General features: G+C 33.2%; 1 protein-coding gene and 1 long non-coding RNA gene across 12 annotated transcripts; both read left to right on the top strand.

The window, feature by feature from the left end:
- The first annotated feature begins 831 nt into the window (after positions 1 to 831).
- LOC146952860 (uncharacterized) lies at positions 832 to 18,962 on the top strand. Of its 11 annotated transcripts, none has more exons than XR_015007883.1 (12): positions 832 to 1,394; positions 2,066 to 2,261; positions 3,722 to 5,798; positions 7,259 to 8,651; positions 9,147 to 9,237; positions 10,884 to 10,983; positions 11,068 to 12,167; positions 12,663 to 12,753; positions 14,400 to 14,499; positions 14,584 to 15,684; positions 16,180 to 16,270; positions 17,917 to 18,094. It is a non-coding gene; the product is annotated as an uncharacterized LOC146952860 (long non-coding RNA). The 11 variants fall into 11 exon arrangements; XR_015007898.1 differs by having other exon boundaries at positions 832 to 2,261; positions 11,068 to 11,964; positions 12,054 to 12,167; XR_015007901.1 differs by having other exon boundaries at positions 832 to 2,261; positions 14,584 to 15,481; positions 15,571 to 15,684.
- Positions 18,963 to 20,525: 1,563 nt separating this feature from the next.
- On the top strand, positions 20,526 to 23,248 carry LOC146952859 (uncharacterized). Its single transcript, XM_085706710.1, has one exon. The coding sequence runs from the start codon at positions 21,181 to 21,183 to the stop codon at positions 22,954 to 22,956; it is 1,776 nt and encodes a 591-aa protein (XP_085562836.1). The 5' UTR covers positions 20,526 to 21,180; the 3' UTR covers positions 22,957 to 23,248.
- Positions 23,249 to 24,856: the final 1,608 nt, after the last annotated feature.

Raw genomic sequence — 24,856 nt, 5'->3', positions numbered from 1 at the left:
AGCATGAGAGAAGGAAGAAGGTCAAATGAGATGAGAGAGATACTGAATTGGTTTGCAGGCTGGCGGTGATATGAGAGAAGAAGGGGAAACCTGATTTTTTATTTGGGAGGGAATTATCGTGTATTTTCATTATTTGTTTTTAATTTAAAATCTCAACCGTTAATATTTTTTTTCCCCACATGTCTTGCATATATCCTAAATGGAGTAAATGGAGCATACCCGGATTAAAGTGATTTTTTATATTTTTTGGGATTAATTAATTTAAGTAAATATATAATATTTTATTAATAAAAACTAGCGGAAAGTTTGACACTCATGTGTCCGTCTTTATGCTTTTTTAATTGCGCTAACGTGTGTTAATTATCAACGATATTTTATATAAAAAAATTTATCTGTAGATTACAAACGATATTTTATACAAAAAAATTATATAGATTAAAATTTTAAGTATATATATTTGTGAATTTCAAATGTAACGAACTCAACAAACCATCTTTATTTTTTTTCAACGAAAACAATAATATAACAAAAATTCTTATCTTTTTTAATAACACCAACAATATGACATTATTATATGAAAAAGTGTATAGTTGAAATAACAAAAAAGTCACCCCAAAATGCCTTATAATATAGATAAATTATTTGAGATTCTTAGTTACTACTCGTGAACAGTTTGTTGCATTTTTTTAATATTTGAATTTACTCATATCTATTTATTATATATGTTATTTGTATTGAGAATCGAGAGTAATTTTGAAAAGAGAAAAAAAAACTAGTCCAAAAGAGCCAAAACATGATATTTGCGTTATATATTATATATTGTAATATCCCGCTGAATTTATAATAAATTGTCGTATCAATTACATGTCAAAACATAAATAATTGTTAAAGGGGTTAATTATTTATTAAGAAATGAGACATTAATCTATAAATATCTCGCTCATTATTCCAATGAACTCGAGAAATTTAATGGTTACGAATTAACGGAGGATAATTGTGTCTTTTCCTTTAAAGGGCAAAATGGTAAACTTGCTAATCAAGATTTTTTTTAAAGTTGGACCAAAGGCTTAATCTTCTCTCATTTTCCATATTCTTCTTCTTCATTCTAGAATATTTTCTTCCCCCTTCTCCCTCTAAGAAATCGGTCCCCTCCCTATACTACCTTAACCACCAAAACTTCATCAAATTACCATGCTTTCACTACATGAATGGTACACTTAAGTTTTCTAGAGGTGATTTAAGGAAGAAACACACTTCAAAACTTCTCCTTCCATTCTTAATTCCTCAAAACCGCCTCTCCTTTTGATTCTCCATAACCTTCATTTTCATTCAAGCCTCATGGGAATTAGCTTATGAGTTTGCATTAGAGCACCAAAGAATGGATTAATCACAAGGTAAGTGGCATAATCATCTTTTCATGGGAATTTATTTAATCCAAGCTTTGATATATGTTTTATGTGTAATTGGAAGAGGATTATGTGTGGTAATGGTATTTAGAAATATGGTATGAAGAATGATAATAAGCTAGGAGCATTGGTGTGAGAACTTAGGACTTAAAGTGTGCAAGTTATTCCCATAAGCTATTTCAAGTGATTATTGATTGTAACATGTTGGAATTTTGTATAACTGGTTTAGGAGGTGTTTAAACATGTTGGGATTGATTCTGGAAAATTTGAGCAGAAATTGAATTGTTTAGAGGTCATAAGCTGTCAGTTAAGCTGTTTTGAGCAAAATGCCTTAAATGACTAAGTTGTGAGTTCAAACTACTGTACAAGTGATTCATAGGGTTAATAATACATGTTGGAACTTCTGTATTAAAGGTTGGGTCGAAATTTATGTGATAGAAGTTATAAGTTGCTAGTTAAGCTGTTGAAGAATAGCTTAAGTTGAAAGTTAAGTTGTTTCAAGTATTATTTTCTGATGAACAGTTTAGGCGAGATATGTTGAATTGGTATATGAGCAATGGAAAAAGAATAAGGTGTTCTAATCATGGTAAAGGTGATTAAATGGTAATTAAGCTGTTTTGGAAGTGCTTAAATAGCCAAACGGTGAACTTCGGGTGCAGGGACTGGAATGGAAATTTTTGTATATGCTGGTTGATGAAGTAAGAGTATGTCACAAATGAGTTGAGTTGTTTCAGAAAGAGTAACACCTATAAGCCAATACATAAGCTATTTTGGAAAATGGATTATGGAGTTTTGGAGCTAGCAAAAGCTGAAAATTGGGGATAAGCTGCTTGCAATTTCGGGACTAATGCCAAGGTGAGTTCCTTTAGCTTAAAACCCACCTTTGGGGATCAACTATGATTATGTTAGATTATTTAGATAATATGAATAATTTAGACCATTTCTATAATTACTGGCCGATTGTGCAAGCATGACTATCATGTCATATGATTGGTACATTTGAAACATAATAAATATGAGATAGTAGAATGATTAATTCTGAGTTAGGTATCCTTATTTGTTTATTCTAAAATCTCAATTATGTTAATAAGTATGTTATGCTAGTATAAATGTTGGAGGAAAAATTCTATCAACGCGAATGATTTATATAATTATAGTAATGATTTGAAAGAAAATGGAAATGAGAAGAAAAATTGAAATGAGTAACATGCTCATAGGAAAAAATAAAAAAGAAAAGAAACTATGAATTTTTATCCGTTTGCTACAACGAGAGATAATGTAGCCTATGACGTACGGGTCATAGTAATGAACTTTTTATCCGTTCACCACAACGAAGAGATAATGTGGTATATTTCTGTTCGCCACAACGAAGAGATAATGTGGTATATTTCCGTTCGCCACAACGAAGAGATAATGTGGTATATTTCCGTTCGCCACAACGAAGAGATAATGTGGTATATTTCCGTTCACCACAACGAAGAGATAATGTGGTATATTTCCGTTCGCCACAACGAAGAGATAATGTGGTATATTCCGTTCGCCGCAACGAAGAGATAATGTGGTATATTTCCGTTCGCCACAACGAAGAGATAATGTGGTATATTCCGTTCGCCACAACGAAGAGATAATGTGGTATATTCTCGTTCGCCACAACGAAGATATAATGTGGTTTATGTACAAATAATGGAAAGAGATAAATGATGAAATAATTTATATTGAGCGGTACAAATGAGAAAATATTTTATATTGATGAGATAAATTATATTGAGTTGTATAAATGAGAAAATAATTTACATACTTTATTGATGGTAAATTCACATCATGAGATGCGATGATAAAGTATACGAGAAGTGTATCAATATGAAAATTATGTTTGAAATGAATTAGCTACAAAGCAATATTTTATGGAAATTTTACTAATCGTTGGAAATGAGGAATTTTAGTTATGAAACTCCGGCTTAGTTAGCCGAAACTAGTTGTTATCGGAAAAGAATCAGAGACATGCTCAATTCAGTATGTCAAAGTATAAGCTATACCAGAATACGATAGACCGGATATATGTTTATGATTATTATGTTTATGATTAAAGTTATGAATATGATTATAATTATTATATGATCAAAGTAGTATTTCAAACAGCGATTTTAGTTATCCCTTGATCGCTCAGTTATGCATAATGAAATTGTATAAACCCAAAATGGGTTGAGGTTAGAAACAGATAGCGATCCTAGGTTCCCCGAGGTTGCCTACAACCTAGGATAGATGGAACTCATTGAGACATCATGTCTCACCCAAATCCCTTTTATTTATTTCAGATATACGAGTTATTATACGTCATGATGGTTCTTGATGAAGGAGCAGAAGTAGATGGACCATATAAAGTACACGTCAGTGGTACTATTTTTGAGTTAACAGGTGAGAAGTTCTATGAATTGTTCAGAGAATTTTTATTTATTGTAATTTTAATGTACCCGATGCCGAGTTTAACACTCATGCTAGATATCCTAGGTAATTTTCTAGTAGGGGTGTTTCAATTTGGTATCAGAGCAGGTCGATTCAGATCGTGCCTTGGGTCATTAGAATTCAATAAGATGTGGTGTGGCTATTGGGTTCCAGATATTTATTCCAAATGTCATGTTTGGCTGAGTCTGATCAACTCAGACTAGTATATGATAGTAGAACAAATGTCTGAGAGCTGAATAGGAACTTGAAAGAATGAAGCGTACGAAGAAGGAAAGGCATGATGTGAAGTTTATGATGAATTCTCTTAAGGAAGTATTCAACGCCAACGGTGGCTGGTACCTATGCAGTTTAAATTGGTTAGTCAGAAAGAATCAGTTTGTAACAGACGTATGTTGGAATCTAAAATTGAAAATTGGAGAAATTATTTGTGCTTATTAGCAAGTAAATCCCTAAATTTCGAGGACGAAATTTCTATAAGGGGGGTAGATTGTAATATCCCGCTGAATTTATAATAAATTGTCGTATCAATTACATGTCAAAACATAAATAATTGTTAAAGGGGTTAATTATTTATTAAGAAATGAGACATTAATCTATAAATATCTCGCTCATTATTCCAATGAACTCGAGAAATTTAATGGTTACGAATTAACGGAGGATAATTGTGTCTTTTCCTTTAAAGGGCAAAATGGTAAACTTGCTAATCAAGATTTTTTTTAAAGTTGGACCAAAGGCTTAATCTTCTCTCATTTTCCATATTCTTCTTCTTCATTCTAGAATATTTTCTTCCCCCTTCTCCCTCTAAGAAATCGGTCCCCTCCCTATACTACCTTAACCACCAAAACTTCATCAAATTACCATGCTTTCACTACATGAATGGTACACTTAAGTTTTCTAGAGGTGATTTAAGGAAGAAACACACTTCAAAACTTCTCCTTCCATTCTTAATTCCTCAAAACCGCCTCTCCTTTTGATTCTCCATAACCTTCATTTTCATTCAAGCCTCATGGGAATTAGCTTATGAGTTTGCATTAGAGCACCAAAGAATGGATTAATCACAAGGTAAGTGGCATAATCATCTTTTCATGGGAATTTATTTAATCCAAGCTTTGATATATGTTTTATGTGTAATTGGAAGAGGATTATGTGTGGTAATGGTATTTAGAAATATGGTATGAAGAATGATAATAAGCTAGGAGCATTGGTGTGAGAACTTAGGACTTAAAGTGTGCAAGTTATTCCCATAAGCTATTTCAAGTGATTATTGATTGTAACATGTTGGAATTTTGTATAACTGGTTTAGGAGGTGTTTAAACATGTTGGGATTGATTCTGGAAAATTTGAGCAGAAATTGAATTGTTTAGAGGTCATAAGCTGTCAGTTAAGCTGTTTTGAGCAAAATGCCTTAAATGACTAAGTTGTGAGTTCAAACTACTGTACAAGTGATTCATAGGGTTAATAATACATGTTGGAACTTCTGTATTAAAGGTTGGGTCGAAATTTATGTGATAGAAGTTATAAGTTGCTAGTTAAGCTGTTGAAGAATAGCTTAAGTTGAAAGTTAAGTTGTTTCAAGTATTATTTTCTGATGAACAGTTTAGGCGAGATATGTTGAATTGGTATATGAGCAATGGAAAAAGAATAAGGTGTTCTAATCATGGTAAAGGTGATTAAATGGTAATTAAGCTGTTTTGGAAGTGCTTAAATAGCCAAACGGTGAACTTCGGGTGCAGGGACTGGAATGGAAATTTTTGTATATGCTGGTTGATGAAGTAAGAGTATGTCACAAATGAGTTGAGTTGTTTCAGAAAGAGTAACACCTATAAGCCAATACATAAGCTATTTTGGAAAATGGATTATGGAGTTTTGGAGCTAGCAAAAGCTGAAAATTGGGGATAAGCTGCTTGCAATTTCGGGACTAATGCCAAGGTGAGTTCCTTTAGCTTAAAACCCACCTTTGGGGATCAACTATGATTATGTTAGATTATTTAGATAATATGAATAATTTAGACCATTTCTATAATTACTGGCCGATTGTGCAAGCATGACTATCATGTCATATGATTGGTACATTTGAAACATAATAAATATGAGATAGTAGAATGATTAATTCTGAGTTAGGTATCCTTATTTGTTTATTCTAAAATCTCAATTATGTTAATAAGTATGTTATGCTAGTATAAATGTTGGAGGAAAAATTCTATCAACGCGAATGATTTATATAATTATAGTAATGATTTGAAAGAAAATGGAAATGAGAAGAAAAATTGAAATGAGTAACATGCTCATAGGAAAAAATAAAAAAGAAAAGAAACTATGAATTTTTATCCGTTTGCTACAACGAGAGATAATGTAGCCTATGACGTACGGGTCATAGTAATGAACTTTTTATCCGTTCACCACAACGAAGAGATAATGTGGTATATTTCTGTTCGCCACAACGAAGAGATAATGTGGTATATTTCCGTTCGCCACAACGAAGAGATAATGTGGTATATTTCCGTTCGCCACAACGAAGAGATAATGTGGTATATTTCCGTTCACCACAACGAAGAGATAATGTGGTATATTTCCGTTCGCCACAACGAAGAGATAATGTGGTATATTCCGTTCGCCGCAACGAAGAGATAATGTGGTATATTTCCGTTCGCCACAACGAAGAGATAATGTGGTATATTCCGTTCGCCACAACGAAGAGATAATGTGGTATATTCCCGTTCGCCACAACGAAGATATAATGTGGTTTATGTACAAATAATGGAAAGAGATAAATGATGAAATAATTTATATTGAGCGGTACAAATGAGAAAATATTTTATATTGATGAGATAAATTATATTGAGTTGTATAAATGAGAAAATAATTTACATACTTTATTGATGGTAAATTCACATCATGAGATGCGATGATAAAGTATACGAGAAGTGTATCAATATGAAAATTATGTTTGAAATGAATTAGCTACAAAGCAATATTTTATGGAAATTTTACTAATCGTTGGAAATGAGGAATTTTAGTTATGAAACTCCGGCTTAGTTAGCCGAAACTAGTTGTTATCGGAAAAGAATCAGAGACATGCTCAATTCAGTATGTCAAAGTATAAGCTATACCAGAATACGATAGACCGGATATATGTTTATGATTATTATGTTTATGATTAAAGTTATGAATATGATTATAATTATTATATGATCAAAGTAGTATTTCAAACAGCGATTTTAGTTATCCCTTGATCGCTCAGTTATGCATAATGAAATTGTATAAACCCAAAATGGGTTGAGGTTAGAAACAGATAGCGATCCTAGGTTCCCCGAGGTTGCCTACAACCTAGGATAGATGGAACTCACTGAGACATCATGTCTCACCCAAATCCCTTTTATTTATTTCAGATATACGAGTTATTATACGTCATGATGGTTCTTGATGAAGGAGCAGAAGTAGATGGACCATATAAAGTACACGTCAGTGGTACTATTTTTGAGTTAACAGGTGAGAAGTTCTATGAATTGTTCAGAGAATTTTTATTTATTGTAATTTTAATGTACCCGATGCCGAGTTTAACACTCATGCTAGATATCCTAGGTAATTTTCTAGTAGGGGTGTTTCATATATTATAGATAAAAACTAAAATTCATTTTGAATGGAACCTAGGTTTTTAACAATTAAAAGTCTCGATCGGTTTTGCTTTTGGTTTTATGTTGTATTGATCTCATTACCCCTTTGTTCACCACAATTACAAGTGAAACTTGTTCGGAGTGAGAGCGTCGTGTTTCATAATACATAAAAATCAATGGACCTTTCAAATAAGAAGGTAAGCAATTGTATTCCTAATGATCTTGTCTCCTCTATAATGTCAAGAATTCCTTTGAAATCTTTACATCGGTTTAAATGTGTACGCAAATCATGGGATCTCTTATTTGAAAGTCCTTATTTCATGAACATGTATCGCAAAAGAGTCATCTCTGATATCTCCTATGATGATGATACATATCTCCTCTTAGAGAAGACTCGGCTAGATTTTGAATATTTTTCATTTTTGTATTTATTTTCTGGTGAGAGGTTTGACGATAAGGTCGGATTAGATTGGCCGCCTCCATTTCAAGGTGATGATCGTGATATTAATATTTTGGGTTCTGGAATTAATGGTATTCTTTGTCTCTATGTCGATGGCATTGATTCAGAAGTTGTATTATGGAACCCTGCTATTGAGGAATTCAAGGCCATTCCTCCTAGTTCAGTTGTTTCTGTACCACCTCATGTACCACCTCATGTAAGGATTTGTAATATCCCTCCATGAGATTTTTTTTGAACTAAGGGCAAAATGGTAATTTCCCCTTTAATACCATAAAAGTAGGAAATTGTCTAAAGAATTCTAGACAATTCCACTCATTCTTCTAAAAAAAAAAATTATAACATCTTTCCCTTTTCTCTCAATAAAACCATCGGCCCTCCCTCTCTATTTCCTCAATCTTCTCCAAATTTTCCAAATCCTTAAGAATCACTATAATAACCATGCCATGGGTTCCTAGAAGTGTTATTGCAAGTGTGTAGCAAGCAAAACTTATCCCTCCCTTTCTTTGTAGGTTAACCGCCCCTCTCTCATATTCTTCCCAAATCTTCATTTTCACTCAAACTCATGGAATTTCACTTGTAAACTTGTTTTTGGAGATACCCATGAAGGAATAAACATAAGGGATGCTAATTATGTTGAGGGTGGTCAAGACTGGTGGCTTGAGTTTGGATTTTGGCTCAAGGATCACAAGATGAAATTTTTTAAATGAGGTGAGTTCTTTACTAATTCTTTACTAAGTTGGAAGTTGAATTGATGACTGAAATTGTTAAAGGCTGTAGTAATTGTATGTGCAAGTTATGAGAGTTCATGATAACTAGAGAAGTTGGTAAATTGAGATTAAAGAAATTGATATGGGATTGGATGAAAATAGTTATATGAGCACCTTGAAATGAATTATTTTTGCTGTATTATGGAGTGGTGGTGTTGAAACTGAGTGTGATGGTTAGACTTTAAAGCTGAATATTTTGGCATGTTAGTTTAAAATTTTCATAAGGACAGATTTGTGGTATTTGGGACGTATATCTGGCTGTGTAAACCATAATTGAGTAATTATTGGATTTTTGGATTCCTCATTCAATTCCCTACAGTTTGGACACAAATTTTGTATGATTCGGATCAAAAACGGATTCGAAAAATGCGTTTGAAGTTTGGTAAATTCTGTTGGGTAGTGCTTACGGGTTTTTGGTATGTTTTTTGAGGAATAGGCTGTTTTGGGAAGATGAAGGCAGAAGTGATTGAAGGAAATTTAGCTGAAGCATCAAGGAGAATTAAAGATTCCATAAGTGATTATTAGTGGTGAGTTCCTTTAGCTTAGATCTCACCTTTGAAGATCGATTATGATTATGCTAGATTATTAAGATAATACGAATAAATAGACCATTTTATGAATTACTTTGTGATTTCTGTCATGATTTATATATTGTTTTTAAATTCCTTTGAAAATGAGTTTTTATGAATTTGGTTCCTTAAACATGTGAAACAATAAGAGATTTATCGTGGAATTGTGTTATATTAGTAAGAATTTCATGGAACTCATAATTGTTGAGGTAACATAGAATTTCCCCACTTAAAAACCTCTCTATAGGGTGTGCTTAGAATTGATTGGATTGAAATGATTGCTATAATGATGATTATGCTGTTAATTGTAAATGTGTTTGAGATGAGCTATATGTTCCACATGGATGAGTCTTGTACTCCATATGAGATAGTAGAATGAGAATTTATGAATTAGATATCCTTATTAGTGTAACTTAAAATCTCTTTTATGTTAAGAGTATGTTTATGTTAGTATAAATGTTGGAGGGAAATTAACAACAAAATTGATGTATATATATACTTATAGAAATGATTTGAAAGAAAATTTGAAATGCAACCTATGAGTAATATGCTCACAGTGAATCATAGAAAATCACAGAAAATGGAAATGATGAGAAAAATTGAAATGAGTAACATGCTCATAGAAAAAGAAAGAAAGAAAGAAAGAAATGAGACTATTGAGAAAAACTCCGTTTGCTGCAACGAAGAGATAATGCAGCCTATGAGTAACAAGCTCATAGATATTTTATGAAATTTCCGTTCGCCACAACGAAGAGATAATGTGGTATATTTCGTTCGCCACAACGAAGAGATAATGTGGTATATTTCCGTTCGCCACAACGAAGAGATAATGTGGTATATTCCGTTTGCTACAACGAAGAGATAATGTAGCCTATGACGTACGGGTCATAGTAATGAATTTTTATCCGTTTGCTACAACGAGAGATAATGTAGCCTATGAGGTACGGCTCATAGTAACGAATGAAATGTATAATTAATGATATGAGATTTTAAGTCAAGAATTATTCGAATAATATTTGAAAGAGAACAAAAATAAAATTATGGAACCAAGGAAAAATTCTAAGGACCCTCCAACATGAATACTAACATAGCAAACACATATTAACACGAAAATTATGTTTAGAATAAATTGGCTACGAAGTAATAGTTCATGGGCCTTCTTACCAATCGTTGGAAATGAGGAATTTTAGTTATGGAACTCCGGCTTAGTTTAGCCGAAACTAGTTATTATGAGAAAAGAACTAGAGACATACCCAGATAAGTATGTCAAAGTATAAGCTATACCAAAATACGATATATTGGAGACATGTTTATGATTATTATGATTATTGTGGTTATGATTATGGTTATGATTATGGTGATTATATTTTTGATTAAGGTTATGATTATGATTATGCGTGTTATATAATCAAAGTAGTATTTGAGACAGCGATTCTAGTTATTCCCTAATCGCTCAATTATGCCAAATGAAATAGTATAAATCCAAAATGGGTTGAGTTTAGAAACAGATGGCGATCCTAGGTTCCCCGAGGTTGCCTACAGCCTAAGATAGGTGGAATTCACTGAGACATCTTGTCTCACCCCATTCCCTTTATTTATTTCAGATATACGAATTATTATACGACGGGATGGTTTTTGATGAAGAAGCAGAAGTAGCTGAATAACATAAAGTACACGTCAGTGGTACTATTTCTGAGTTAACAGGTGAGAAATTCTGTGTTTTATTCAGAGAGTTTTTATTTATTGTAATTTTAATGTACCCGATGCCGAGTTTAACACTCATGCTAGATATCCTAGGAAATTTGCTTGTAGGGGTGTTTCAATATGGTATCAGAGCAGGTCGATTCAGATCATGCCTTGGGTCATTAGAATTCAATAAAATGCAGTGGGGACCATTGGGTTCCGGACGTTTATTCCAAATGTCATGTCTGGCTGAGCCTGATCAACTCAGACTAGTATATGACAGTTAGAATTAATGTCTGGGAGCTGAATAGGACCTTGGAGGAATGAAGCGTACGAAGAAGGAAAGGCAGGATGTAAAGTTTACAATGAATTTTGTTAGGGAAGTATTCAACGCCACAAGGTGGCGTGTGATTTATAAGTTGAAATTTTTTCAGGAAGGGATATAAATTGTTATGGGTAAGACAGAGTACTTTAATATTATTGAATGTTACTTCGTATGTGAATACAAGAAAAGTAAGAAATTTAGGATTGAATGAAACCTTAACAGAAGACGCAGTATAAAGAGTATGATGTAAGGTATGAAGAAATAATTCAGAGTGCGAATTTAAGGTTGCATGATTAGCAAAAGGAATTTTTTTTATGTTTATCAGCAAGTAAATCCCTAAAAATTTCGAGGACGAAATTTTCTTAAGGGGGGTAGAATGTAATATCCCTCCATGAGATTTTTTTTGAACTAAGGGCAAAATGGTAATTTCCCCTTTAATACCATAAAAGTAGGAAATTGTCTAAAGAATTCTAGACAATTCCACTCATTCTTCTCAAAAAAAAAATTATAACATCTTTCCCTTTTCTCTCAATAAAACCATCGGCCCTCCCTCTCTATTTCCTCAATCTTCTCCAAATTTTCCAAATCCTTAAGAATCACTATAATAACCATGCCATGGGTTCCTAGAAGTGTTATTGCAAGTGTGTAGCAAGCAAAACTTATCCCTCCCTTTCTTTGTAGGTTAACCGCCCCTCTCTCATATTCTTCCCAAATCTTCATTTTCACTCAAACTCATGGAATTTCACTTGTAAACTTGTTTTTGGAGATACCCATGAAGGAATAAACATAAGGGATGCTAATTATGTTGAGGGTGGTCAAGACTGGTGGCTTGAGTTTGGATTTTGGCTCAAGGATCACAAGATGAAATTTTTTAAATGAGGTGAGTTCTTTACTAATTCTTTACTAAGTTGGAAGTTGAATTGATGACTGAAATTGTTAAAGGCTGTAGTAATTGTATGTGCAAGTTATGAGAGTTCATGATAACTAGAGAAGTTGGTAAATTGAGATTAAAGAAATTGATATGGGATTGGATGAAAATAGTTATATGAGCACCTTGAAATGAATTATTTTTGCTGTATTATGGAGTGGTGGTGTTGAAACTGAGTGTGATGGTTAGATTTTAAAGCTGAATATTTTGGCATGTTAGTTTAAAATTTTCATAAGGACAGATTTGTGGTATTTGGGACGTATATCTGGCTGTGTAAACCATAATTGAGTAATTATTGGATTTTTGGATTCCTCATTCAATTCCCTACAGTTTGGACACAAATTTTGTATGATTCGGATCAAAAACGGATTCGAAAAATGCGTTTGAAGTTTGGTAAATTCTGTTGGGTAGTGCTTACGGGTTTTTGGTATGTTTTTTGAGGAATAGGCTGTTTTGGGAAGATGAAGGCAGAAGTGATTGAAGGAAATTTAGCTGAAGCATCAAGGAGAATTAAAGATTCCATAAGTGATTATTAGTGGTGAGTTCCTTTAGCTTAGATCTCACCTTTGAAGATCGATTATGATTATGCTAGATTATTAAGATAATACGAATAAATAGACCATTTTATGAATTACTTTGTGATTTCTGTCATGATTTATATATTGTTTTTAAATTCCTTTGAAAATGAGTTTTTATGAATTTGGTTCCTTAAACATGTGAAACAATAAGAGATTTATCGTGGAATTGTGTTATATTAGTAAGAATTTCATGGAACTCATAATTGTTGAGGTAACATAGAATTTCCCCACTTAAAAACCTCTCTATAGGGTGTGCTTAGAATTGATTGGATTGAAATGATTGCTATAATGATGATTATGCTGTTAATTGTAAATGTGTTTGAGATGAGCTATATGTTCCACATGGATGAGTCTTGTACTCCATATGAGATAGTAGAATGAGAATTTATGAATTAGATATCCTTATTAGTGTAACTTAAAATCTCTTTTATGTTAAGAGTATGTTTATGTTAGTATAAATGTTGGAGGGAAATTAACAACAAAATTGATGTATATATATACTTATAGAAATGATTTGAAAGAAAATTTGAAATGCAACCTATGAGTAATATGCTCACAGTGAATCATAGAAAATCACAGAAAATGGAAATGATGAGAAAAATTGAAATGAGTAACATGCTCATAGAAAAAGAAAGAAAGAAAGAAAGAAATGAGACTATTGAGAAAAACTCCGTTTGCTGCAACGAAGAGATAATGCAGCCTATGAGTAACAAGCTCATAGATATTTTATGAAATTTCCGTTCGCCACAACGAAGAGATAATGTGGTATATTTCGTTCGCCACAACGAAGAGATAATGTGGTATATTTCCGTTCGCCACAACGAAGAGATAATGTGGTATATTCCGTTTGCTACAACGAAGAGATAATGTAGCCTATGACGTACGGGTCATAGTAATGAATTTTTATCCGTTTGCTACAACGAGAGATAATGTAGCCTATGAGGTACGGCTCATAGTAACGAATGAAATGTATAATTAATGATATGAGATTTTAAGTCAAGAATTATTCGAATAATATTTGAAAGAGAACAAAAATAAAATTATGGAACCAAGGAAAAATTATAAGGACCCTCCAACATGAATACTAACATAGCAAACACATATTAACACGAAAATTATGTTTAGAATAAATTGGCTACGAAGTAATAGTTCATGGGCCTTCTTACCAATCGTTGGAAATGAGGAATTTTAGTTATGGAACTCCGGCTTAGTTTAGCCGAAACTAGTTATTATGAGAAAAGAACTAGAGACATACCCAGATAAGTATGTCAAAGTATAAGCTATACCAAAATACGATATATTGGAGACATGTTTATGATTATTATGATTATTGTGGTTATGATTATGGTTATGATTATGGTGATTATATTTTTGATTAAGGTTATGATTATGATTATGCGTGTTATATAATCAAAGTAGTATTTGAGACAGCGATTCTAGTTATTCCCTAATCGCTCAATTATGCCAAATGAAATAGTATAAATCCAAAATGGGTTGAGTTTAGAAACAGATGGCGATCCTAGGTTCCCCGAGGTTGCCTACAGCCTAAGATAGGTGGAATTCACTGAGACATCTTGTCTCACCCCATTCCCTTTATTTATTTCAGATATACGAATTATTATACGACGGGATGGTTTTTGATGAAGAAGCAGAAGTAGCTGAATAACATAAAGTACACGTCAGTGGTACTATTTCTGAGTTAACAGGTGAGAAATTCTGTGTTTTATTCAGAGAGTTTTTATTTATTGTAATTTTAATGTACCCGATGCCGAGTTTAACACTCATGCTAGATATCCTAGGAAATTTGCTTGTAGGGGTGTTTCAATATGGTATCAGAGCAGGTCGATTCAGATCATGCCTTGGGTCATTAGAATTCAATAAAATGCAGTGGGGACCATTGGGTTCCGGACGTTTATTCCAAATGTCATGTCTGGCTGAGCCTGATCAACTCAGACTAGTATATGACAGTTAGAATTAATGTCTGAGAGCTGAATAGGACCTTGGAGGAATGAAGCGTACGAAGAAGGAAAGGCAGGATGTAAAGTTTACAATGAATTTTGTTAGGGAAGTATTCAACGCCACAAGGTGGCGTGTGATTTATAAAGTTGAAATTTTTTCAGGAAGGGATATAAATTGTTATGGGTAAGACAGAGTACTTTAATATTATTGAACGTTACTTCGTATGTGAATACAAGAAAAGTAAGAAATTTAGGATTGAATGAAACCTTAACAGAAGACGCAGTATAAAGAGTATGATGTAAGGTATGAAGAAATAATTCAGAGTGCGAATTTAAGGTTGCATGATTAGCAAAAGGAATTTTTTTTATGTTTATCAGCAAGTAAATCCCTAAAAATTTCGAGGACGAAATTTTCTTAAGGGGGGTAGAATGTAATATCCCTCCATGAGATTTTTTTTGAACTAAGGGCAAAATGGTAATTTCCCCTTTAATACCATAAAAGTAGGAAATTGTCTAAAGAATTCTAGACAATTCCACTCATTCTTCTCAAAAAAAAAATTATAACATCTTTCCCTTTTCTCTCAATAAAACCATCGGCCCTCCCTCTCTATTTCCTCAATCTTCTCCAAATTTTCCAAATCCTTAAGAATCACTATAATAACCATGCCATGGGTTCCTAGAAGTGTTATTGCAAGTGTGTAGCAAGCAAAACTTATCCCTCCCTTTCTTTGTAGGTTAACCGCCCCTCTCTCATATTCTTCCCAAATCTTCATTTTCACTCAAACTCATGGAATTTCACTTGTAAACTTGTTTTTGGAGATACCCATGAAGGAATAAACATAAGGGATGCTAATTATGTTGAGGGTGGTCAAGACTGGTGGCTTGAGTTTGGATTTTGGCTCAAGGATCACAAGATGAAATTTTTTAAATGAGGTGAGTTCTTTACTAATTCTTTACTAAGTTGGAAGTTGAATTGATGACTGAAATTGTTAAAGGCTGTAGTAATTGTATGTGCAAGTTATGAGAGTTCATGATAACTAGAGAAGTTGGTAAATTGAGATTAAAGAAATTGATATGGGATTGGATGAAAATAGTTATATGAGCACCTTGAAATGAATTATTTTTGCTGTATTATGGAGTGGTGGTGTTGAAACTGAGTGTGATGGTTAGACTTTAAAGCTGAATATTTTGGCATGTTAGTTTAAAATTTTCATAAGGACAGATTTGTGGTATTTGGGACGTATATCTGGCTGTGTAAACCATAATTGAGTAATTATTGGATTTTTGGATTCCTCATTCAATTCCCTACAGTTTGGACACAAATTTTGTATGATTCGGATCAAAAACGGATTCGAAAAATGCGTTTGAAGTTTGGTAAATTCTGTTGGGTAGTGCTTACGGGTTTTTGGTATGTTTTTTGAGGAATAGGCTGTTTTGGGAAGATGAAGGCAGAAGTGATTGAAGGAAATTTAGCTGAAGCATCAAGGAGAATTAAAGATTCCATAAGTGATTATTAGTGGTGAGTTCCTTTAGCTTAGATCTCACCTTTGAAGATCGATTATGATTATGCTAGATTATTAAGATAATACGAATAAATAGACCATTTTATGAATTACTTTGTGATTTCTGTCATGATTTATATATTGTTTTTAAATTCCTTTGAAAATGAGTTTTTATGAATTTGGTTCCTTAAACATGTGAAACAATAAGAGATTTATCGTGGAATTGTGTTATATTAGTAAGAATTTCATGGAACTCATAATTGTTGAGGTAACATAGAATTTCCCCACTTAAAAACCTCTCTATAGGGTGTGCTTAGAATTGATTGGATTGAAATGATTGCTATAATGATGATTATGCTGTTAATTGTAAATGTGTTTGAGATGAGCTATATGTTCCACATGGATGAGTCTTGTACTCCATATGAGATAGTAGAATGAGAATTTATGAATTAGATATCCTTATTAGTGTAACTTAAAATCTCTTTTATGTTAAGAGTATGTTTATGTTAGTATAAATGTTGGAGGGAAATTAACAACAAAATTGATGTATATATATACTTATAGAAATGATTTGAAAGAAAATTTGAAATGCAACCTATGAGTAATATGCTCACAGTGAATCATAGAAAATCACAGAAAATGGAAATGATGAGAAAAATTGAAATGAGTAACATGCTCATAGAAAAAGAAAGAAAGAAAGAAAGAAATGAGACTATTGAGAAAAACTCCGTTTGCTGCAACGAAGAGATAATGCAGCCTATGAGTAACAAGCTCATAGATATTTTATGAAATTTCCGTTCGCCACAACGAAGAGATAATGTGGTATATTTCGTTCGCCACAACGAAGAGATAATGTGGTATATTTCCGTTCGCCACAACGAAGAGATAATGTGGTATATTCCGTTTGCTACAACGAAGAGATAATGTAGCCTATGACGTACGGGTCATAGTAATGAATTTTTATCCGTTTGCTACAACGAGAGATAATGTAGCCTATGAGGTACGGCTCATAGTAACGAATGAAATGTATAATTAATGATATGAGATTTTAAGTCAAGAATTATTCGAATAATATTTGAAAGAGAACAAAAATAAAATTATGGAACCAAGGAAAAATTCTAAGGACCCTCCAACATGAATACTAACATAGCAAACACATATTAACACGAAAATTATGTTTAGAATAAATTGGCTACGAAGTAATAGTTCATGGGCCTTCTTACCAATCGTTGGAAATGAGGAATTTTAGTTATGGAACTCCGGCTTAGTTTAGCCGAAACTAGTTATTATGAGAAAAGAACTAGAGACATACCCAGATAAGTATGTCAAAGTATAAGCTATACCAAAATACGATATATTGGAGACATGTTTATGATTATTATGATTATTGTGGTTATGATTATGGTTATGATTATGGTGATTATATTTTTGATTAAGGTTATGATTATGATTATGCGTGTTATATAATCAAAGTAGTATTTGAGACAGCGATTCTAGTTATTCCCTAATCGCTCAATTATGCCAAATGAAATAGTATAAATCCAAAATGGGTTGAGTTTAGAAACAGATGGCGATCCTAGGTTCCCCGAGGTTGCCTACAGCCTAAGATAGGTGGAATTCACTGAGACATCTTGTCTCACCCCATTCCCTTTATTTATTTCAGATATACGAATTATTATACGACGGGATGGTTTTTGATGAAGAAGCAGAAGTAGCTGAATAACATAAAGTACACGTCAGTGGTACTATTTCTGAGTTAACAGGTGAGAAATTCTGTGTTTTATTCAGAGAGTTTTTATTTATTGTAATTTTAATGTACCCGATGCCGAGTTTAACACTCATGCTAGATATCCTAGGAAATTTGCTTGTAGGGGTGTTTCAGGATTGTGGATCAACATCATGGATTTGGTTATGATTGCATTAGAGATGACTATAAGATTGTTCGTTATGTAGACTATCATCCAAATATATGTTACTTTTTCGATGCTCGGACAAACATGACATTGTCAAAGGTGTTATATGACCCTTTATGGGAGATATATAGCCTTAAAAGTAATTCTTGGAGGAAACTTGATTTGGACATGACAACTTTTTATCGGAGTCCTGTACATGGTCTAAAGCAAGTGTACATGAATGGGGTGTGTCATTGGTTGGGCAGAAGTGAAACAGATACTGATAATGTATATTTGGTGTCATTTGATTTTGGCGATGAAGCGTTCTTTCTAACATCCATACCCTTAACTATGGATGATAATATTAATCTTGACTTGGTGGGTACTCATTTAATGATGTTAAATGAGTCAATTGCATTGATATCCAATAATACAGAAACATCTACTTTTCACATATCAATTCTTGGTGAAATCGGTGTGAAAGAGTCGTGGACTAAACTTTTCATTATCGGACCATTACCTTATCTTGGGTGTCCAATTGGAATATGTAAAAACAAAGATATATTCTTCGTTAAAGAAGAAGATGGAGAACTAGCCAAGTGTGATTTAAGCACCCACACAATTCAAGAGGTTGGCATTAAAAGAATGTCCCCTCGTTGTCAGATAGTAAGGTTATAAGAAAAGTCTTATTTCAATTGCAGAATAAACAATTTATTACATTGCTTGCTTAGGTTTATGATTGTGTTCATAAAGATTTGACATTGTATGCAATGGAGCTGCTTATGATAATATTATATATATGAGACATATTAAGATACCATTAGACATCTCAAAAATCTATATTATATTATATCTTTGTCTTTGTTTGTGCTAACATAGTATTTTATTTTTTATTTTTTTAAATAAACTAGATATTGGAATCATAACTAGCAAGTCTTAGAAACACTTTCATGCAAATGTTTTAAAACCGAACTAGACATCGAACAGACAAATCTCCATATCATGACGGTTAAACCGGTATTGTTCGGCAATATACTATTTAGTACAAAGTTCTTCCAAATAGCGGTTATAGTATTGTTGCATAGTAAAATTTGAAAGAAAAATTGCATGTTGAGCATATGGAAGTTGTTGATGCATTAACAGCTAATTCTTTCTCTGTTGTGTAATTCTAATGATCTGCACATAAAAGAATATCAAAATTGTGACTAAGGGTTAATGCTTTTAAACTATATATTGGCAGAAAACTTGATGCAATTTATAATTCATGCCAAAATTAAATACGGAAACAAAACCTATCCGTTTAAGGGTCAGTGCTTTTAAAACTTTGATAAAGTATTCATATTGACACACATTTTAAGACATATTTTCAAGACTGTGAAGCACGAACAAAAGACACGACACGGTCACCGAAACGCCTACACAGATAATAATTTGAGAAAATGACATACTCCCTCCGGTCACTATTATAAGCAAATTTTGACTTTTAAGGTTCATTCAATAAATGATGTATGTGGTCTATATTATAGACCACATACATCATTTATTGAATGAATCTAAAAAGTAGAAATTTGCTTATAATAGTGACCAGAGGGAGTAATTTAGTTCAATCATATGTGTCGGTGTCGAACACCGACACGTATCCGAGTCCGGGACACACTTAATCCGAGGAGTATCCGTGCCTCATAATTTCAAGATTTTAATGATTATATATATTGTCAAATGATAATGTTAAATGTTTAACACCGTCCTAGTCCAACTGTACAATTCCAATGTTACTAGACTGAACACATTCACCCGAGTTCCAACCTGGAACATCACAGTTGTGTGTGTGAGTTTTAGTAGTGTTCGCCATTTCATCTATAGAAAAAAAAATGAGTTTAAAACTTGCATCCAATGATATTTCACCATATTACAATTACCATAAGGCCAAAATTTCTAGTTCTGACTTCTCTATAGGTTTCTCTCCTTGGCAGTGTTTCCCTCTCTAGAACTCTGGATCCCTTCGCCATGGAGGCCCTCTCCTCGGCCATGGAAAAGGAGAAGAACGCCTATGCTGTTGGAAAAGGAGAAGGTTATAGTGAGATTTTGAGAGGAATTGAGGATGAGAGAATATTTATTGAGAGAATGCTTTGATTTCTTATTTGCTTGTTTTTCTTGCTTTGAAATTGTGAGATGGATCAACTTCAAGAGGAGCTTACTTGATCTACAAGTAACAATCTCAAAATTACAACTTGCCTTTGATTGAAGCACCACCAGAGCTTGAGATGAAGCAATTACCTGCTCATCCTTCCCGTAATTATATCTTTTCTCCTAAATTCAACTCAGGAAGAGTTGCTCATATATGTCCTAAAAAAAAGACAAGAAAACTATATAGGATGGCAAATGTGATCTAATATAAAGGGCATTAGCCCAACTATCTGCGTGCATAGAAATTTGTTAGATGAAAAATTCAAGAACGCGTTGAATCTTATCATGAAAGAGGTGGTGAATGTTGGAGATTGATATTTTTCTGTGATTAATTAATTGTGTGTTGCTGTTTTTCTGTCATAATTAAATGTTGCTTGTTTAAGTTAGTGTCATAATTATATTGTTGCTGATTAAGTAAGTAAAGCAGTCCCTAGGTAATGATGTCTAGTATTCTTAGGTAATGATGACTAGTGCTTAAGAGTAGATTTAGTGCAGATTTTATGTTGAGTCTTACAAGCAAGCTTATGGCTTGGCTCTATATATTTGTAGTGTATGCTTAAGTTTAATGTATCAAAGTATCTTAACTTTTAGTACTTTGTTCTCAAAACTTTATTATCTTTTGATTTTCTGGTTTTTTCTTCTTTCTTCTCCACCATTTTGAACCTTAATTTTCTGTCTTGAGTTTATTGCTTCTGCTGCCTTTGCAAAAGCTAACAGTGGTATCAAGAGCCTCATTGATCTTAACGGGCCTGTGAGGTTAGAAAACTAGTGTAAAACTTTGAGGGTGAGAGAAAACCAGCAAGAAAACCTTCACAAAAACCTTTACAAAAAACTTTTAAACACCAAAAATGGCTTCCAATAGTGGTTCTTTACCTCCACCTCCTGTGTTTTCAGGAGAAAACTATGATTTGTGGGCTGTAAAAATGAAGACTTATTTGAGAGCTCAAAGTTTGTGGGATGTGGTTGAAAATGGCAGCAACCCACCACCTCTCCCAAACAACCCAACATTAGCTCAAATAAGAAATCATAGTGATGAAGTGGCAAAAGAAGGTAGAGCTCTTGCCATAATACATGCAGCTCTACATCATGATATTTTTATCAAGATTTTGAATCTTGAAATTGCAAAAGAAGCTTGGAACAAGCTAAAAGAGGAGTACCAAGGAAGTGAAAGAACAAAGAAAATGAAAGTGCTGAACTTGAGAAGAGAGTTTGAAGCACTAAAAATGAAAGAAAATGAAACTGTTAGAGAGTTTTCTGACAGAATTTCTAAAGTTGTTACACAAATCAGATTGTTGGGAGAAGATCTCAGTGATCAAAGAGTTGTGGAAAAAATATTGGTGTGTCTTCCAGAGATGTTTGAAGCCAAAATTTCATCTCTTGAAGAAAATAAGAATTTTTCTGAAATCACAGTTGCAGAGCTTGTTAATGCTTTGCAAGCTTCTGAACAAAGAAGATCTTTAAGGATGGAAGAAAATGTTGAAGGTGCTTTTTTGGCCAGCAACAAAGGCAAAAACCAAAGCTTTAAAAATTTTGGGAAAACAAAGTTTCCACCTTGTCCACATTGCAAAAAGGATACTCATTTAGATAAGTTTTGTTGGTACAGGCCAGGAGTTAAATGTAGAGCTTGTAACCAACTTGGTCATGTGGAGAAGGTTTGCAAAAACAAAACAAACCAGCAGGAACAACAAGCCCGAGTTGTTGAGCACCACCAAGAAGATGAGGAGCAATTGTTTAAGGCTTCTTGCTATTTAGCATGTAGTAGCAAAGAAACATGGCTAATAGATAGTGGATGCACCAATCATATGACTAACAATGTTAGTTTGTTTAAAGAACTTGATGAATCTTTTTACTCCAAAGTTGTCATTGGCAATGGACAACATGTTGAGGTCAAAGGCAAAGGAGTTGTGGCTGTTGAAACTCTCTCAGGTATAAAATATATTTCGGATGTTTTATTTGTACCTGAGATAAATCAAAGTCTTTTGAGTGTTGGACAAATGACGGAGAAAAATTATTCTTTGCTTTTTAAGGATATGAAATGCACTATTTTTGATCCTTCTGGAACTAAATTAATGATTGTTGAAATGAGAGGCAAAAGCTTTCCAGTAGAGTGGAAGCAAACATCTTTGCGTGTTTTTCCAAGTAGAGTTGAAGCGAGTTTTTCAACTCAAAAAAGGGGAACTTTGGATGGCAATTATGCTAGATGCAATATTGCTATGTTAGAGACTGCAAGGTATACTGAAGCTGCTAATTTTGAGGGCTGTAAAGTTACCATGCAGGAGGAGAAAAAGATTATTGAGAAGTATGTTGGTTGTAATGTTGTTGATGCCTCTGTTTTTGACTTGTGTGTTTTTCAAAATGAAAGTGGAGACATTCTAGATTATTCAGAAAGCGACGATGTCAAAACTGCATCTGATTGTGTTTTTTCATTTGGTCATGTTGTGTATGTTTGGAGTTTGAAGAAGCAAGAAGGGATCACCCAATCATCAACTAAAGCTGAGTGTGTTTCCGCTGCAATAGATCAAAAAACTTGGCCAATGAAGTTTTGTCAGATGAAGGTTGGAAAGATGAGACCAATGCTTGGAGTTTTTTCAAGAAAAATATCAAGGAGGAGTGTTGGAGATTGATATTTTTCTGTGATTAATTAATTGTGTGTTGCTGTTTTTCTGTCATAATTAAATGTTGCTTGTTTAAGTTAGTGTCATAATTATATTGTTGCTGATTAAGTAAGTAAAGCAGTCCCTAGGTAATGATGTCTAGTATTCTTAGGTAATGATGACTAGTGCTTAAGAGTAGATTTAGTGCAGATTTTATGTTGAGTCTTACAAGCAAGCTTATGGCTTGGCTCTATATATTTGTAGTGTATGCTTAAGTTTAATGTATCAAAGTATCTTAACTTTTAGTACTTTGTTCTCAAAACTTTATTATCTTTTGATTTTCTGGTTTTTTCTTCTTTCTTCTCCACCATTTTGAACCTTAATTTTCTGTCTTGAGTTTATTGCTTCTGCTGCCTTTGCAAAAGCTAACAGTGAAGAAAGAGATCATCAAGTAGTTTGATGTTGGTATCATTTATCCTATATCAAATAGTGTATGAGCTATCCCTGTGCAATGTGTCCCTAAGAAAGGAGGAGTAACTGTAGTCAAAAGAGAGAAAGTTGAATTGAATCCAACAAGAATTGTCACTGGTTGGAAGATTTGCATGGACTACAGAAACCTCGACAAGGCCACAATAAAATATCCCTTTCATCTATGCGATTCATTGATCAAATGTTGTACAGATTGGTTGGGCAAGACTTTTACAGCTTCTTTGATGGATACTCAAGCTAAAACCGACTTGCTATAGCATCGGAGGAGCAAGAAAATACAACCTTAACTTGAACTTATGGAACCTTTGATTTCGGAAGAATGCAATTTGGTTTGTGTAATGCTCATTTCATTGAGAAGTCTATGGAGATTTTTATGGATGACTTCTTTGTGTTTGAATAATCATTTCATAAGTGCTTACAAAATTTGGAGTAAATACTTGATAGATATGAAGAAACTAAGTTGGTGCTCAATTAGGAAAAACGTCATTTCATGGTGAAAGAGGACGTAGTGTTGGGACACATGATTTGTAAGAAGGGTTTGGAAGTTGACAAAGCAAAGATTAAAATGATTGAAAAATTATTTCCTCCTCTTAACAATGTTAATGGAGTGAGCAGCTTGTTAAGACATGTTAGGTTATATATAAGGTTCATCAAAGACTTAACACAAATATCGAAACCTTTTTGTATATTATTTCAGAATGATCTAGAATTTGATCTTGTTGAAGATTGTGTTGCAGCATTCAAGACTTTGAAGAAAGATCCCATCAGAGCATATTGAGAAAAGACATTTGAAATAATGTTTATGCAAGTGATTATGTTGTGGGGAAGTCTTGGGTCAAAGTCATGGCAAGGTATTCCAACTATGTTCAGATATGGCCATGTAGTGGTTAAAACTTTTGATAGATGTCAAAGGACTGAAAATATATCAAGCAAACAAGAAATACAATAGCAAACAATAGCAAGACATCCTTGAAGTAAGAGTTATTTGATGTATGGGGGATTTACTTCATGGGTGTCTTCCCATAATCAAATTGGAGCTTTTACATTCTGGTAGATGTAGATTATATATCCGAATGGATTGTGACAGTGGCAATCCCCATGAATGATGCTAGGGTAGTTATCAAATTCATCTTAAAACTATTTTCACAAGGTTTGATACCTCTAGAGCCATCATTAGTGATGCAGGCACTCACTTTTACAATAAATTAGTATGTTTTTGTATTTCTATGTTTTTGTATTTCTTTATGATTATCTAAATTAATTAAATATTGTTCAAAAAAACTAAATTAATTAATAAATAAAAAGTCAGAATTCATTTTGGATGGAACCAAGGTATTAACGATTGAAAGTATTAGTCGGTGTTGATCTCATTACCTTCTTGTTTGCTACAATTACAAGCGAAACTCGTTATATCGTCATGTTTGAGAAGACTAATAAATCA

The sequence above is a fragment of the Medicago sativa genome, chromosome 1 (assembly GCF_051527215.1).
Source record: "Medicago sativa cultivar Bolivia chromosome 1, Bolivia_mono, whole genome shotgun sequence".
In the NCBI taxonomy this organism is placed as follows: domain Eukaryota; kingdom Viridiplantae; phylum Streptophyta; class Magnoliopsida; order Fabales; family Fabaceae; genus Medicago; species Medicago sativa.
Note: the sequence above shows the minus strand (reverse complement) of the source record. Positions and strands in the feature narration are given on the sequence as shown.

Bases quoted from the DNA above. Each gene is read 5' to 3' on its own strand.
- LOC146952859 (XM_085706710.1), top strand. From the start codon at position 21,181: ATGGCTTCCAATAGTGGTTCTTTACCTCCACCTCCTGTGTTTTCAGGA.